At 36.5% G+C, this 17,225-nt stretch overlaps 1 protein-coding gene across 3 annotated transcripts; it reads right to left on the bottom strand.

Moving 5' to 3' along the window:
• Positions 1 to 519: 519 nt before the first annotated feature.
• Positions 520 to 16,839, bottom strand: LOC106079666 (procathepsin L-like). 3 transcript variants are annotated; one of them, XR_008780090.1, is made up of 8 exons: positions 16,681 to 16,839; positions 15,334 to 15,561; positions 12,037 to 12,307; positions 9,225 to 9,325; positions 8,816 to 8,920; positions 2,870 to 3,033; positions 1,379 to 2,603; positions 520 to 1,341 (listed from the first exon to the last, which is right to left on the bottom strand). XR_008780090.1 is itself a non-coding variant. In XM_056043611.1 (7 exons), exons 2-7 carry the CDS (start codon positions 15,559 to 15,561, stop codon positions 2,504 to 2,506), a joined length of 969 nt encoding a protein of 322 aa, XP_055899586.1. In that variant the 5' UTR covers positions 16,681 to 16,839; the 3' UTR covers positions 520 to 2,503. The 3 variants fall into 3 exon arrangements, 1 of the variants encoding a protein (XP_055899586.1); XR_008780091.1 differs by having other exon boundaries at positions 520 to 1,267; XM_056043611.1 differs by having other exon boundaries at positions 520 to 2,603.
• Positions 16,840 to 17,225: the final 386 nt, after the last annotated feature.

Raw genomic sequence — 17,225 nt, 5'->3', positions numbered from 1 at the left:
TATCACCTTCCCAGGTGGTCTTGGTTGACCCACACACTGCAGGGTTGCATTGTCTCGTGGCGGTGTCAAAGTTCATCATACACAAGAGGGGAGCACGTGACCTTAGAGGTCAGATTAGTTCTTGGGCCTGCACTACCTGGCATTAAGGAGGAATTCTGGGATTAAAAGTTGTCTATAGACCTAGGTAGTGATTTAGTTGAGTCAAATCTTCTTACAGTACAAATAGCCTACATTTGAAGTTTGCCCTATCAAAGTGTACTGTCCCATCATACAGCAGATGTCGCTAGGACGTAGAGTTTTCTAGTTTAGTTTTTTTGTTTTGGTACGACCAGAAGTAAAATGTAGCACAACGACAGGTTCAAGTTCTACAATTTATGTCATGCACTTTGAAGTAGTCAATAGGGGTTGGAATTTTTTTATGACAACGCAGCCCCCCCCCCCTCCTTCCCTTAATTCCATGCACACAACTTGCAGACACACACACATACAATTATTAGAATAAACATTGGAAAAAAAAAGAAAATATCAAGTTGCATTTATTTCTTGAGCAATAACATTTAAAAATAAATTTAATATATAAACATTAATTATAACTAACACATGTTATCATTTCAAACAAGTCAACACATTGAGTCATCAAGAGACACGTCTACAGTATGTATGCACGTTGGTAGAGGGGAATAAACAATGAGAAGTAAACTAGAGTCTAGAGTAGAGTCTAGAGTAGAGTCTAGAGTAGAGTCTAATGTAGAGTCTATGTTAACTTCAACTTCTACAAGGATTTCTTGTCTATAAATAAGTGTCGGGGACCCTACTTGATATATCAACACATCTCATAATAGTTATGAGTTATGAGATTGGAGAAATGCAGGTGAAGATATTTATATTTACACACACAAATTTCCATATGGACAATAAAGATTATTATTATTATTATTATTATTATTCCCCTATATTCTTCTAACACGATCAAGTCTTATTTGGCACATGTTTATAAATGGCATGATTTAAATACTTTTTAACCAACTATTTTATAGAAGCATCCCAATATTTTGTCCGAAGACAAACAAATGCATACAGGCTGAAACATTTGGAAGCTAACAATCTAATAGTGTTCTTTTAAAAAAACACATTTCTTTGCCAGGCCAGGTAAGCAAGACATTTGAGGCAGAGTAATATTAATACAAAAGTTCTCGTTTCTACGTTTATTTTCAGCGATGTCTAACAACCACAACCACTGTGTGCTACAACCAGCACGTTATACAACCTTGTGGAGATTGACCAATACCAGTTTGTTATACAACCTTGTGGAGATTGACCAATACCAGCACGTTATACAACCTTGTGGAGATTGACCAATACCAGCACGTTATACAACCTTGTGGAGATTGACCAATAACCAGCACGTTATACAACCTTGTGGAGATTGACCAATACCATGTCTAATTCAATGACTGATTAACAAAAACATGGATTATTGTTTGACTATGAATGTGAAGAGGAGAGTGACTGATGTATGGAGACACAGAAGACGCAGTGGCGTAGCTAGGAAGTGCGAGGAGTGCGGACCTAATCGGGTGATGCACATTAGTGGAGTGACACTGACGTGGTAAGTTGTCAGAAACAATGGAAATAAAATATAACACAAGAATTTAAAAAAAAAACAACGCTGTGACCCAAACATTGGACGTATGTGTGTCACACATGGGCCTTATCATTCGAAAGAGAATTCACACACAGGCCTTAGGCATAAGCAAACTAGGCAGCCACCTAGGACTCCGATTGGCGAGGGGAGGGGGGGGGGGCTCGCACAGGACTCAAAAGAATTTTTTTAGAGAAAAAATTGCGGAACATGGATCAAATCTCAAACATGGCAGAACTCTATGGCTCTATGCCTGCTAGTCTCTAATAGGATTCAAGATTTATTCGCGAAACTTTGTATCTACTTGTCAGACTTCGTAAGTTCATAGACTACAAGGCAATTGTGTCTTCTTTTGGCTGAAATGTCGAAATGTTATTTCTAGTCTTGTGATCATGAATTGATTAAATAATAAAGTTATTTTTTGATTGATTCATGTGTTGTCATTATGAGCTTGTATGCCAAATTGGATGACAATTGGAAGAGAAGTGATCGAAAAATCGATAGCGAGAATCCAAACATACAAAAAAACAAACAAAAAAAACAAAAAAACACAAAATGTACATGTAAAGCGTTGTTAGAATAAACTCGACTCCGCGCATATGTTACAGCTGTATACTAATTAATGGATGAAGATAACTAACTCTTCACTACACCATTCGCTAATACCACCAGATGACACCCACCTAAGTGACGCCACTGGCAAGACGGACAAGAGTTTAATTCATTTTTTTTAAGTTCGGGTGTTTTCTTCAAAATAGTGCACATAAAAGTAACAATTGTGAATGAAATGTTTACAAAATGATCAACAAAAAATTAAAAAGAAGCCGAAAATCAATTCGCAGACGACAAACTTAAAAGTGATCAGACGATTGGAAAGCTAGCCATGGAAGCGATGCCGCACTGGTTTTGTTTATTCCTTGACATGAAGATGTAGCCGTCCTGTCCCCAGCTCGTGCCCCAACTGAAAGAAAAGGTCAAGAGGTCAAGATCATGTTGGACTAAACAATTAACATTTGGTAATGTGTTCATTTTTATGGAAACGAAAATGTTAAATAAGAAAGAATTATGTCATTCAAAAAGATGAATGAACAGAAGAATGAATATACAAGAGACAGACGAGTAGCCATGTGAAAAAGCCATTTCAAACAATGTGTTGCGATACACGTGATAGAAAGAGTGAGATAAAGAGAGAGAGAGAGAGAGAGAGAGAGAGAAAGAGTTGCTTACCTGTTTTTAACAATCCAATAATCTGTAGAGCTTGTGTCATAACCAACAACAAGAACACCATGGTCAAGTTGAACGGAACTGCATTGGACTTCGTTATAGACTCCCCCAGCATACAACTGGAAGGACGAGTGACTGGCGTCTATAGCAACACTGATAGGGCCAACCTGTTGACACACAGGCAACAGCCATTTCAAGAGAAATTTTGGCTAAATTATAGCTTATTTACAGTACTGTGCACTTCTTACGCACAGATTTAGCGTCACTTATTTTTAGTGATGGGCAAAAGTTAACTAAAAAGTTGCTAACTTTTAGTTTAACTAAAAAAAATTAGTTAAGGCCAAAGTTTAATTAAAAAATAAAAGTGTAGTTAAAATCCTTGTAATTTTTTTTTAGTTACAAACTAAAAATTTTAATTACAAATTTTACAAACCTTTTTAACATACATACCAATAAATATTTAGATCTATGTAATTTGGAGAATATATATAATGAATAATGGAGAAGAGAATAAACAAGAGGGTGCACAGGTCACTAGAAAGCCTTTCGACCTTTACCCTATAATGGTCGCTATTCCCGCCTTTTCAAAAAAATACACGTGTTCATTATATTTCTAGCAAGTTTCGCTGCTTGATAAATCCTGATAATTCCTTGCTTCTATAGATCTACATTTTGCTGCTTTTTATTAAACACCAGTGTGTTCCTGTATAGCTGCAGGCAAAATTTTTTGCTTAACTATAGATCTAAAAGAAATGTCGACTCTTTTTATTTAAAAACTTTTTTACTAGATCTAGAGTTAGAGTCAAGTGACGTCTAAGTCTATTAGTATTAGGGCCTATTAGTTTAGTCTATTACTACTGAATACTTATACTACTATTAGATCAATAGTCATAATAGTCTATATATTTAATTATTTTAGTCTTAAATAGAGTCTAACTCTTAGTAGTCTTAGTCTTAGATCTAGATGTAAATTTAAAATTATAAGTCAATAATAAAGATCTATTAATTGAAATCTATATTACTTTACTTTATATATATTTATTAGACTAGATCCATTAGTTTAGAGATTCTTGTCTATAACTATAATATGTAACTATTCTAGAATTAGAGTCTAGATTAGATCTTGATATAGATCTATCTAGATTACTTATTATACTAAGACCTAAGATGCATAGATGGGTATCTGGAAATTTAGGCACCGGATAATTAGGCACCGGATATTTAGGCACCGGAAATTTAGGCACCCGGAAATTTAGGCACCCGGATATTTAGGCACCCGGAAATTTAGGCACCCGGATAATTAGGCACCCGGAAATTTAGGCACCGGATAATTAGGCACCGGATATTTAGGCACCGGAAATTTAGGCACCCGGAAATTTAGGCACCCGGATATTTAGGCACCCGGAAATTTAGGCACCCGGATAATTAGGCACCCGGAAATTTAGGCACCGGATAATTAGGCACTTTTTGACAAGGCGGAAAATTAGGCACCGGATAATTAGGCACTCTTTAATTAGCGACCTTAATTTTGAAAGTAGTTTTAAAATGTTAACGTATATGTTATCCTTAGGCTATGGGCTATTGGTGACGTTATCAAAAAAATAGCAACCATAACGATTCTAACTGAATTTTCATGATATAAAAGAAAAACTGACAAAACGAGGAAAAAAATGACAATCGTGAGAATGTGTGGAAAAAATGACTCCGGATTAATAGTCATTATAAAATATAGACCTCACAGGATTCAGGGAAGGGGAGGTAGAGTTGATTCTCTTCTCATTGCTTCCTGACCTTAGCCCTTCCCCCTCTACGCACTCCCACTAAAGGAGAGGATTTGTGGCGGGTAGATGTTGAACTAGGTCGTGAAAATGACGCAATGAGTCTCAAGGCTACACACTGGAGTACAGGGCAGGGTACAGCATTGAACATAACTGCTAAAATGGAAGTCTGGAGAAAATTGTCTTCTTATAGTGGGAATGGAAATGAGCAGGGTGGATTTGCGCGCGTTACTTATAGGAATTAAATATGTTGATAAACTAAAGTAGTATACATATTTTATAATAGCATTAATATCTATTATCAACACTCCTTCTTTTATATTGTTAATTGGTAACCCCTTTAGGAAGATCTATTGTGGGAGTGTATAGGTGTGTTACGTCCTTCAAATGTGGTCATTAACTTTTATTGAATTAATATGTAGATTTATGTAATATAATATTTATATAATTAGCAATGGAAATCGCAAAACGGCTAGAAATTACGATAAAATATACTGTTTTGAAAATTTAAAAAAAAAGTTTATGGAGAAGACAGATGAGTTAAAAATGTAAATATCATTTTTTTTTTGGAATATTGGTCTCTTATTAATACTTATTCTGCTTATAGAAGATTGTTGATGTTCCAATTTAACCCCGCCTTCTCTATCATAAACCAAATATATTTACTACAATTTTCGAGAAGGTATGATTCCTCCATTCCTTTTGTGTTAAGTAAGCCTACCTTATACAATTATTTTTTTCTTCAGAATGAAAAAAAAAAAAACGACAAAAAAGGTTTCATACACACATTATTAAACACACACACACACACACATATTTAAAAAAACAACAAAAAAAAACACTCGTTTCCCTAACTTTCAAAACTGCCAATCAAATGTAACTATCTTCATTTCCCTTATATATATTATTATTTTTATTACTGTTCTTATTATTATGATGGTTTTAACAGAAATGTGTCTACCAAAGTTTTTGGAAGGCCTCTAAAATATAATCCCCAGACTTCCATTTGAACACCTTTGTGTTTCCATACCCTTTAGTCCAGTGTGTAGCCTTCAGATTCACTACGTTACTTTTACGACTAAGTTTACATCTACCTGCGAGAAATCCTCTCATTTAAGTGAGAGTGTGTGCGCCCCCCCCCCGCCCCGCCCATCCCATTTTAAGAGTACGACCCCTCCTTTTTCCACAAGCAGAGGGCGATTGCGATTATATTTATCACCAACACTCCCCGACATAATAAAAATATTTTACAATACTTTTTAATCCTAAGTATTTACATTAGTAACTAAATATTTACACAATTTGCATAATCATCAATTTTAAAAAACTCACCAGTCAGCCTTAGGGGTTGGTGATGGACGGAAGCAATGAGCGGAGAATCATTTCTACCTCCCCTCCCATGAATGCTGTGATGTCTATATTATATAATTATATAATGACTCAGGAGTCATTTGTTTCCACACATTCTCATGATTGTCATTTTCCCCATTTTGTCAGCTTTTCTTTAGTTAGAATCGTTATGGTTGCTATTTTTTTGATAACGTCACCGATAGCCCATAGCCTAAGAATAACATATACGTTAACATTTTAAAACTACTTTCAAAATTAAGGTCGCTAATTAAAGAGTGCCTAATTATCCGGTGCCTAATTTTCCGCCTTGTCAAAAAGTGCCTAATTATCCGGTGCCTAAATTTCCGGGTGCCTAATTATCCGGGTGCCTAAATTTCCGGGTGCCTAAATATCCGGGTGCCTAAATTTCCGGGTGCCTAAATATCCGTAAATACGCGGTGCCTAAATATCCGGTGCCTAAATTTCCTAAATTCCCGCATAGATGATAGATCTAATCTATAATACTAATAATATTCGTCACTATACTAGATCTAATACTAAATTAACTAAATCTAGACTAGATTCTAGATCTACACCTAAGATCTACTTCTATTATAATTATACTTATATCTACTATCTAGATCTATTATATCTAGATCTAGTATTATCTACTAGGTAACTAGAGTATATAGATCTAAATACCCATACCTCGTTATAATCATAATTATAATAATCTAAAATCTCTAGATCTAGAGTTACTAAGAAATCTACTAGACTAGACTCTATCTAGATTTTAGATCTAGTAGTAGTAGTAACTAGTATTTCTTAGATTATTTTTAGATTAAAATATTAAGACTAAGACTGCTTTATTGATCCTTACGGAAATTTGTTGTGATTACAAGGACTCGTTTCTCATATAAAGACAACACAACAGAAAAATACACATAAATACAACAGACAACATAAACAGTTCATTCATTATTTGATCTAGGTCTAGGTCTAGTAGCTAGATTTAATTCTAGATCCAGATTATATTTCTGATCATTTCGTTTGTAGAAGATATTAGATCCAGAATATTCTAGAATCTAGAGTTAGTTAGAGAGTCAACATGCAGTTTTATCATTACTTCTAAAAGGTAACTTATAATACTTATATTAGAACTTCGAAAATTACTTCTAATTTCTTTCTATAATAATATCATTCTAGTGATTCTATTAAGATCTACATCTATCCCATAAAGACATTTAAATATTTTTTCATGTGCACAAACATTTTGCTAAAGAGATTGGTTGTGCTTTATACTTTATATTTTCATGTTTGGCTGTTTCGTCCTTAAAAAAGGTCAAAATAGTTAGTAAAAGTTTGGTTTAACTAAAGTTTTTTTAGTTTAGTTTAACTAATTTTTTCAATTTGTGGTTAACTAAAAGTTTAATTACTTTTTTTTAGTTCAAACTTAGTTTTAGTTTAACTAAAAAAATTTAGTTTAGTTCCCATCACTACTTATTTTTAAATAGTAATTGGTTATTTTCTAGAGCAGTGTTTCTCAAACTTTTGCTTTTGGCGCCCTTTAAAAACTATTTTTTTTAAAAGCTATGCCCATGTTTGTTTTAACCAGCAAGGGAGTCTGGCGTATCACTGGCAATGTCTGCAAGCAACCCGGGCTAAGCCACTACACCAAACGATTTCCTGCATTCTCATCTGCATCTTTCCACTGCCGTATACAGCGTACATTTCATTATAATATAAATAAAGATTACAAAGAAAACACAAACTTAAATGGTCATCTGTTTGTTAAGAAATGCACATAGAGATGCAGGCTTCATAATTTCCCGTACGAATATCAGAAGCTTTGAAGTACAAACCATCCCAATACTCGTTAGTGAACAATTCGTCATACCAAAACAAAGAACGTGCAGTTCAAATAATGCCAACTAAGAGTGAGGATAAGCCGATACTTATTACTTCGAGGCCTAGTAGTATTGCCTTCATTTGTATTTCTATTATTTATGTGATATAGAGAATAAAGTTGACAGTTTATTCCGTCAAGAAATATTATGACTTTAACTACAATGCGTGTAATGCACTTATCTATATGAATTATTATAAATGTATGCCCTTTAATTTGTGTCATCAATTTGTAAGCATCTAAGCAGTTTTTGTATAAAGTTCTAAGCAGTTTTTGTATAAAGTTTGCGTCTTCATGACAGACATAAAACTAGTGGCATAACTGTTCAGCTCGGTGTATAAGTGGTAATAACATGCTCATTTGGTAGCGTCATAGTCTAAATATATTCTGCTACAAATGAGTTTACTATTGATTACACAGTATTAAATATCGAGTGCATAAATAAATACATAAATTTATGTATGAATATAAATATGTTTATATTTATTATATATATATATATATTCATACATATATTTATGTATTTACTTTTTATACATTGACAGTAATGTTTCTATGTGTTGATCAAAAAAACAAAAAACATTTCCATACTGATGGACTATAAATTCTATATCTCTACTCAGAATAAAAAGTAAATCATTACATTCATTTGATTACTTATCTCCTCTTAGCAGCTTTACAGTCAACAAGGTCTTATCTCCCTTCAATAAATATTGCTTTTAAATTGTAGTATGCTCGGAAAGCAGATGGTAATAGAGTTAGTGCAAATATGTAACAACATTTGTGGAGTGGTTCTCAAATGATTGATTTCAAAACACAAACTATAGAGCTAAAGGATGAAATAAAATCTGAAACAAAATAGAATGGCTGGGAGACCCGCTTATTGGGCTTGTGCTAAGGGAAAATCTGAAAACAAAACTCTGAACTCAAACTTACCGTTGCAACTGCTGCCTGCAATGCACTCTCACTGCCTTGAAGAACATTTTTGTAACCGCGGATAGTGGCGCCCACATTGACCATGGAGAAAGAGCAAGTTTGTTGCTGTCATACAGAAAGTGAAATAGTATCAATGATGGTCAGACACACATAGCTACGTCAGACACACAAGGCTACGCCTGACACACGTGGCTACGTCAGACACACATGGCTACGTCAGAAACGCACGATTACGTCAAACACACAAGGCTACGTGAGACACATATAGCTACGTCAAACACGCATGGCTACGCCAGACACACATGGCTACGCCAGACACACATGGCTACGTGAGACACACATGGCTACGTCAGACACACGTAGCTATGGCTACGTTCTATAGCCGAATTAACACACACACTCAACTTACCTCTGCTACGTACGGGTAACTGTCTTCTGTGTCTATTCCTCCATTAGCTATGACGTACTTGAAGGCATTGGTCATCAGGCCACCTTGACATCCATTATTGCCTGTCATGTAAACAATGTCAACTAGTTCACACCACAGAAGAATAGATGTTTGTGATAGAATGCGTATTTTTGTAACGCCAAATATCTCTTTGAGAACATAGATTTAGCTGTAGGTCTTTTATGAAGTCCTAGGTTGTCAAATAGTGACAAGAAATGTAAGTTTGGCAGAGTCTGTAAAATCAAAACAATGAGAAGCCCCCCTCCCTCCCCACACACACACATTTCGTGGTCCGAGATGAGCGCTACAATTTCATTTCCTATCAAGCTTATGGAGTAGTAAATTTGGAGCACTCCAGGTGGAGCGATAGGGGCGATCGAAAAGGGGGGGAGGACAAATTTGAGTAAAGAAATTAAACAATTTGTATACGAATTTATTAGTTATATTAATAATTATACTAATTATTTATATTTCAACCTATTTTTAGATTATTTCGCCCCAACTCTGGTATGTTGGCCGATTTGGTGGGATGGGTAGGTGGCGATGACCCCCCAATTTATTTGTAGAAATTACAGCTTGTTAACAGAATCAATAAAATATCTATATGATTAAAACTTGTTATTGATATTTTAACCAATTTATAATATATTATATTATATTTATATTATGTCGTTTCCCTATTTGCCGATTGGGTGGGGGGGGGCGAATACATCTACTGCCCTTCACACCTAAACCCTTTGAGTTGGGGAGGGGGGCGGTCCTATTTTTATTTAGAAATCATAAAAGTAGTTAAGTTCCCCTTTCAGACCTTGTGGTCATCTGATTCTATTTTTTTTTAGAAATCATAAAAAGTAGTTAAGTTCCCCTTTCAGACCTTGTGGTCATCTGATTCTGTAACCTACGGTTTACGAGGGAGTCATGTGGCCAGAACAACGACCTAACCCTAACCCTAGCCTTTACTTTTCCCCAACTAATGTCAGGTACCCATTAGAGCTGGGTGGACTCAGAGGCTCCCGAAGATCCCGAAATTAAAAATCCCAGTCTTCACCAGGATTCGAACCCCGGACCCCCGGTTCGAAAGTCAAGCGCCCATCAGACAAACCAATCTTTTTTTTTCTTTTTGTATTTTAGTTAAGAAATTACAAAATTAAAAAAAAATATGTCACTAATATAATTTATACTATTAATTAAATTCTTATATTGAGTAGCCCCACCCCATATTCTTTTATGCCAAATGCAATCTTTAGCAGAAATAATAAAAAAGAGCGAGGATTAATTTTTTCACTCTACCGCCTCCTCCCCTTTCCAGACGAAAACATGACGTTTTCAAACAGAATAGTCAAATATAGCGACAGTGTTTATGTAATTGCACACGAATTTATCTCAGTTATTTTTAAGAAAGACTTTGTTTTGGAAAGTTTAGAATTCATACGAAATCTTTCATTATAAGAGTAACAATTGAGATGAGTTCTGAACCCAAATGTTATTTTCCTACTCACCTTTTCCCAACCTTTACTCATACTGATATTTTTCTAGTGTATACAAAATTTTGAGAATATAACTCACAATATATACTTGAATGGAGGCGCGGTGGCTGGGCGGTAAAGTGCTTGGTTTCCGAACCGGGGACCGGGGTTCGAATCCTGGTGAAGACTGGGATTTTTAATTTCGGGATCTTCGGGCGCCTCTGAGTCCACCCAGCGCTAATGGGTACCTAACATTAGTTAGGGAAAAGTAAAGGCGGTTGGTCGTTGTGCTGGCTACATGACACCCTTGTTAACCGTGGGCAACAGAAACAGATGACCTTTACATCATCTGCTCTATAGACCACAAGGTTTGAAAGGGGAACTTTACTTTACTATATACTTCAATCCTAAAATGCATACACATCTAGAGTAGAATCTAATTGGCCCACTTCATTTCTCCTCCCACTTTCGAATTTTTTTGTTTAGAGCTTTGAATTCTAGTTCTGTAACAAAACAAAGTTACAAACATGCCTAGTGAACAAAAACAAAAATTCCCCATGTTTACAAAAAAAAAAATTGGACCATAGCGCAGCGATAACGCTAGATTCTGAACTAAAAGACTCAAACAGTCAATAATCAATTAAAAATCAAAACAAAACTAAGCACTCAAAGGGTGTGACATGAAGGCCGTGTGGCCAGCACAACGACTAATGGCTTAGTTCAACTTTAGTAATGTACCCATCTGGAGAGAGATAAGTGATAACTCCAATCAATTAGAGATGCCAATCTCTAATAATAGTTGGACTTGAACGCCTTTCGTTTGACCAAATGTATTACCAATGAACCACCATTTGAAATTGTCATGTAGAGTTGGCATCGCACTTTTTACGGCGGACACCTGGTATACGCCAATCTGTCTGTGAGACTCGAGGTTCAACTCGAAGTTTAGTTTTGCGTTCACTTCCATTGGACACGGACACTTCGAACACGCGGACTAGAGACGCGGCCCAAGGCCGCACCACCGGGATCCCCGTTATTTTCCTTTAATCTAGCAGGCTAACCGTGCAGGACACGCCATTTATGTAACGGCCCCATGAGGGACGGCGCCTGGACATTGACGGATCGCTGTGGGAGCTTTTTTACATCCCCACACAGTGCAATGAGGATACTTTCGTACCCTCTTAGGCACTCCCACGGGAACCTTGTTGTGCTACCATTCGGACAGACCTCACGCAAGTGTTATGTACAGTGTTATGTACGAGTGTTGTATACCGAATGACCATGAAGTCACAGATCATAGTACTCACCAAATTCTGAGGAGCAGTCCACCAAGTTGGATTCGGAAAGACTGACCAGTTGGGATGCTCGAGCATGTTGACCTTCAATTGACCCCACTGCAGAGAAAGCCCAGCATGATCCGCACTGGCCCTGATCTTTCACGTCGGTGACCACGCCCTTATTTCTCCAGTCCACGCTGGCTGGGAGCCACTGTCTGTTCAAAACCTTGCTTGCGTTTAATGTCTCTGGGTCCAGGCGAATCAGGAGTCCATTCATAGTTTTCACAAACTCTATATTGCTCTTGAGACATAGAACAAAGGAAACTCAATCAATCGGATGTTTGTTTTCATTTCATTATCTAGAACAAAGGAAACTCAATCAATTGGAAGTTTGTTTTCATTTCATTATTTCGAACAAAGGAAACTCAATCAATCGGAAGTTTGTTTTCATTTCATTATTTAAAGAAAAGACTATTGAATTAACAGTTTAGTTTCTACCGTCAGTACCGGAAGTGAAGTTCCTGGAATATTTTATGGTGGTCCTTCTACACTAGCCTATACATAACATTTTATGGTGGTCCTTCTACACTAGCCTATACATAACATTTTATGGTGGTCCTTCTACACTAGCCTATACATAACATTTTATGGTGGTCCTTCTACACTAGCCTATACATAACATTGTTTGGTGGCATAGACTTGTAATGTCGTCAATTTGACCCTGTTGTTCGTAGCATTGCACATGGACACAGGCCATCCACAATGTAGTCAATGTACACAACTTTTTAGACCCTTTTTTACAAAGCTTATATCCACTCACTCCGTCCGTCTGTCTGGGACAAATTGTGTACATGTTATCTCTCCCACACTTTCCATTCTCGGAACAAGTTGAAACTTTGCACGATTATTCATTGTCCCAAACAAAACATGAATCAACAGTAATAAAAAAAATTAACCAATTAATTGATTGTAAATATTTTTTTACTTAGAAAAAAAGGGAAATAAATCTTGCAGTATTGAGATGTATGACTGTAAATGTACAGTTATTTCCCATTTATAAGCTTTATTGTTTTTTAAGCATTTTTTTCTATTTTGCTTGTTTGGAATTTTTTCTTACAGATTTTAGAAAAATCAACAAAAAACAACTCAATGCACAAGTATCTGTGTGTCTGTTGTGGCCAAGTCTCTAGATATAACATCAGTTAACTTGTGCACTTCAAAGTTTGAAGTTCATGTAATTACACAAACTTTTGTTTAATTAACTTCCCAGGAAAAGGCTTTGAAGCAAATTGGTTTCCTTCTGTGAGACTAATTGCCATTAAGCACTTAGAATGAATTGGTTTGTTAACGTAACCAAGGAGGAACCTTACATCTAAATGAGTTCCTTCCCTTGTGACGTGACTTTCTAAACAACTCGGAGCGAGCTGGGAAATAGGAAATCTCTCTGGGTTTTAGTACAAAAGTCAAGGGACATATGAGAGATAACAAGTCATTTTAACTGTAAGTACTTATGGAATAATGAATTAAAAAGCCAAAGTATTATATTTATAAAAACCCAGGAATCGTTGAAATCAAAACTTGAGAAACTTGTGTCGTTGTCTTGGCTAAAAGTTTGAGTTAGGATTTGTTTGTCCTTATTTCACTTTCGTTTCAAGTTGTCTCCAAGATAACGGCACAAAGAGGACCAAGCAGCAGGTTGGGGTGGCGGGAGGTGGACCGGAAGAGCAACAGGAAAGAAAATGTGATGAGAGAGGGAGAGAAAGAAAGAAATGACAGAAAGAGAGAGAGAGAAAGAATAAAAAAGAGAGAACGAGAGAGAGGGAGAGAGGTGGTGGAAGAAAGAAGTGAACAGTCTAAAGATAACGTGGGTCACACTGATGAATTGTATGTTGACAACATGCCCCCCCCCTATCTTCGCCGTAATCTCTAAGTACAACATTGAGATAAAAAAAAAGGCTCCAACGGGTCTTCCCAGGATTTTTAACTTCCTCAAACAACGCCATCTGCTTGGTCATGTCCGCCGGATGCAGGATGAATGTATCTCAAAAATCATTCTCTATGGGCAGCTAGCAAGAGCCACAAGAAAACCTGGTAGTCCTCACCTTTTGCTATGTGGATGTAATCAAACAAGACTTCAGAGCAGTGGACATCGATATTGACTACTGCCCACAAGGGCACAAGGTGAACAGAAGAAGGAGCAGAAGGAACTGCAGTAGACAAGAAACAAATAGCGATGACCTTGAAAGAAACGTGAACCACAGCAAACAACGCTGGACGTCTCTAGCACTCAACAAAATATGACTTTCAAATCCAGCTTGCAAACCTGATCAATTTAAATGCATTTTGGAATTTGTATTGACGGCCTAGTAATTAGTGTTTTTATATTTCAAACACATAAAATAGAATTTAAAGTCCTGTAAGTCGTAAACAACAAAATGCAACAAAAATTTTTAGGTCATATCTGATGTTGTAATGGCGACAGGAAATATTGAGTGACGATGCATCCACTAACTTTACCTTCCTGAATCAAAGAGTGCTACACAGAGCTACATACTTAAGTACTTCACAAGGCGCCCAACGCCTGAAATCCAAATATTAAAAAAAAAAATTAAAAAAAAGGCAACTAATGAGCTTTACGTTTCCCAGACACGAGGACAACATCTTACACAGTAAGTAAACCAAAAGTCAACTTGAAAAACTAGGCTTACTACTTAGTTTCTTGGCAACATGTCAGTAAATCACAGGCTGCAAGGCTACTGCACACAATCCTAACTCATAGTTCTCAGACTTTGTGCAGTGCACATCATTCGCGCCAACCTTGGAGCGGATCTCAATGCATGACATTTGGTTCCCATTGGACTTTGTTTCAAGCCTCACTGGAGACTCAATTTTCTTTCATTTCAGTGCATGAAGGTCATAATAGAAGTGTCAACTTTCTGGTCGACAAATGTTTTGAATAGTGAAACAAGTTCAAATTCTTGACATCACGACAGGCCTTTAAGAACTAGAGACTCAATTTATGGGTCGGAAATGGCTCCTGACCATAGATTGCATAACACTGTTTTAATATGATAAGAAATACTAATACTTAAATATAAGGGGATTGTAAAAATAGTATAAACTGTGTGTGTGTATGTCTGAATGAATGTCAGTAGGTCAACTGTTCATACAGATCTGTGTGTCCTAGCACAGACTTAGGTCTCAAATAACACAAACGTGACAGACGTGTACCTAGTGGTCTCCATGTTTTCTAACATTCTATTGAATCAGGATCTTTCTTTTTTTTTTTTTTGACGTTATTCATAAAAGTAAACATTTCCGACTTACCATGTCCGCGTATTTGTTTTCCCCGAGGTAGAAACTGGAAAGACCTTTAGCGTAGAGTTCATTGTGCTGTTCAATCTTCTTCAAGTTGTCTTCCCAGATTTTTCTTCTCATCACGTCTTCTAGGCCAGTGTAAGTTTTGTTATGTTTGGTTTTAAAAACGAACCAGTTGGCTTCGCTGCTGCATGTGGCCACTGATACTATAACAGCGAGTACAGTCAAAGTCAACATCTATTGCCATGAAAAAAAAGAATGAAACTGAAGCTTGTCATACAAAAATAGGTTTAGTCTCTCTACCACAATTAGAACGTCTTGGTTGGTCTTCTAATGAACACAATGATTCATTTCATCTTACTGTCTGCTAGTTATGCCTATTTTATGTAAGCAAATTAACAATTAATTGTAAGTTGTTTTTTACTAACAAAAAAGTGTCCCTTCGTGAACGAAAGAGACTTTTGCAAGTTTATGTGGACACTGGTTCTCAAAAAAACCATCACAAGTCCCAATAACATTTGACCTAGTAGAGAGTGGAAGACGAATAAAACATGACAACCTCAGTAATGACATCCCAGTTCACGTCCTAAGGGCGCTTATTTCATTCATTAGAAATGACCTGATTATGTGACATTTTGTTGACATGTGCATAATGAGCCAGCTACTACAGGCACACTTTAGTTTCATCATTAGCACACTTTAGTTTCACTATCAGCACACTTTAATTTCACTACCCATTAGTTTAGTGTCTTGGCTGAATAGAGTTTAGGAACGTAAACAAAACAAAATCGGAATCTTTAGCGCGCCTTTGAGTCAACCAGCTTAAATGGGTACCTAATATTCTTTGTGGAAAAATAAAGGCGGCTGTTCGTTGTGCTGGCCACATGACACCCTCGTTAATTGTGGGCAACGGAAACAGATGACCTTTACATCATATGCAAGGTCTGAAAGGGTAACTTTACTTTAAATATCAGGCTATTATAATTTTAATGCAGCCATGCTCCCCTTGACTCAACGCTTGGGACGATGTTTAAGAAGAAGAAGAATGTTTTATTTCAGGTATTAATCCTATTGCATGAATGCATTAAAGTCTCACACTATCATGGCCAGGGAATAGGGCCTAATCAGTATGACATAGAACCATTCTAACTAGTGCCATGAGCTCACAGATTAATACATGTCAAAAAATTCGCGGGCTCAATGCTTTATGCAACATCTGAAAAGCCCAATATAAAACCTCACTTCCTAAGTGAATTGCTCGTACAAAAAAACACTCGGTCGCAATGAAATGTAACATTATAAGCATAGAAACAACATTGTGAAGTAAATCAAGGGACATAAATGCTGCCACTTTACCTTGTGTAGTTGCAAGCTTGAACGTTGTAGGTTTGTCTCAAGTTGTGAACAAGCCTCCCACCACTGATATTGCTAAGTACTTTCAACCTAACCGTTAGACACCAGACAACCCTCAGGACAGATCAGGAAGTAGATTATGGTCTAGATGTTCTAATCCTTGAGTAATATAGTCGAGTAAACCGGAAGGAAATGTTATGCCTGGCAATAAACTATTTTTAGATTGAATGGAATCCACAATCTGCTGATGATGATTCAGTGTTGATCCTGTGATAGAGAACAATGTTTCATACAACATTGTCTACGTGTAATCAAGCATATTGCTTCGAATCAATAGATTCGTGCATTCTATATGCATGTCTATTGTTCTCACATTGAACTAAATGCCAGGTCCTTTAGTTGTGATCAGAAAAAAATCTACTTAAAAGTCAATCAAAGTCTCAAAATGAACTCTTCGATACACTAGTGGTAGTGAAACGATCGGTGAAGCGATTCACACACACACACAAAAAGCCCAAGATATCCCACGTTTTGTGCATGTGTAGATC

This window comes from Biomphalaria glabrata, chromosome 10 (genome assembly GCF_947242115.1).
Source record: "Biomphalaria glabrata chromosome 10, xgBioGlab47.1, whole genome shotgun sequence".
Taxonomy (NCBI): domain Eukaryota; kingdom Metazoa; phylum Mollusca; class Gastropoda; family Planorbidae; genus Biomphalaria; species Biomphalaria glabrata.
Note: the sequence above shows the minus strand (reverse complement) of the source record. Positions and strands in the feature narration are given on the sequence as shown.

Bases quoted from the DNA above. Each gene is read 5' to 3' on its own strand.
- LOC106079666 (XM_056043611.1), bottom strand. From the start codon at position 15,561: ATGTTGACTTTGACTGTACTCGCTGTTATAGTATCAGTGGCCACATGC. The intron at 8,921-9,224 runs GTAAGTTGAGTG...TCTGTATGACAG, and splicing joins GTTACCCGTACGTAGCAGAG to CAACAAACTTGCTCTTTCTC. The intron at 2,604-2,869 runs GTAAGCAACTCT...CTTTTCTTTCAG, and splicing joins TATTGGATTGTTAAAAACAG to TTGGGGCACGAGCTGGGGAC.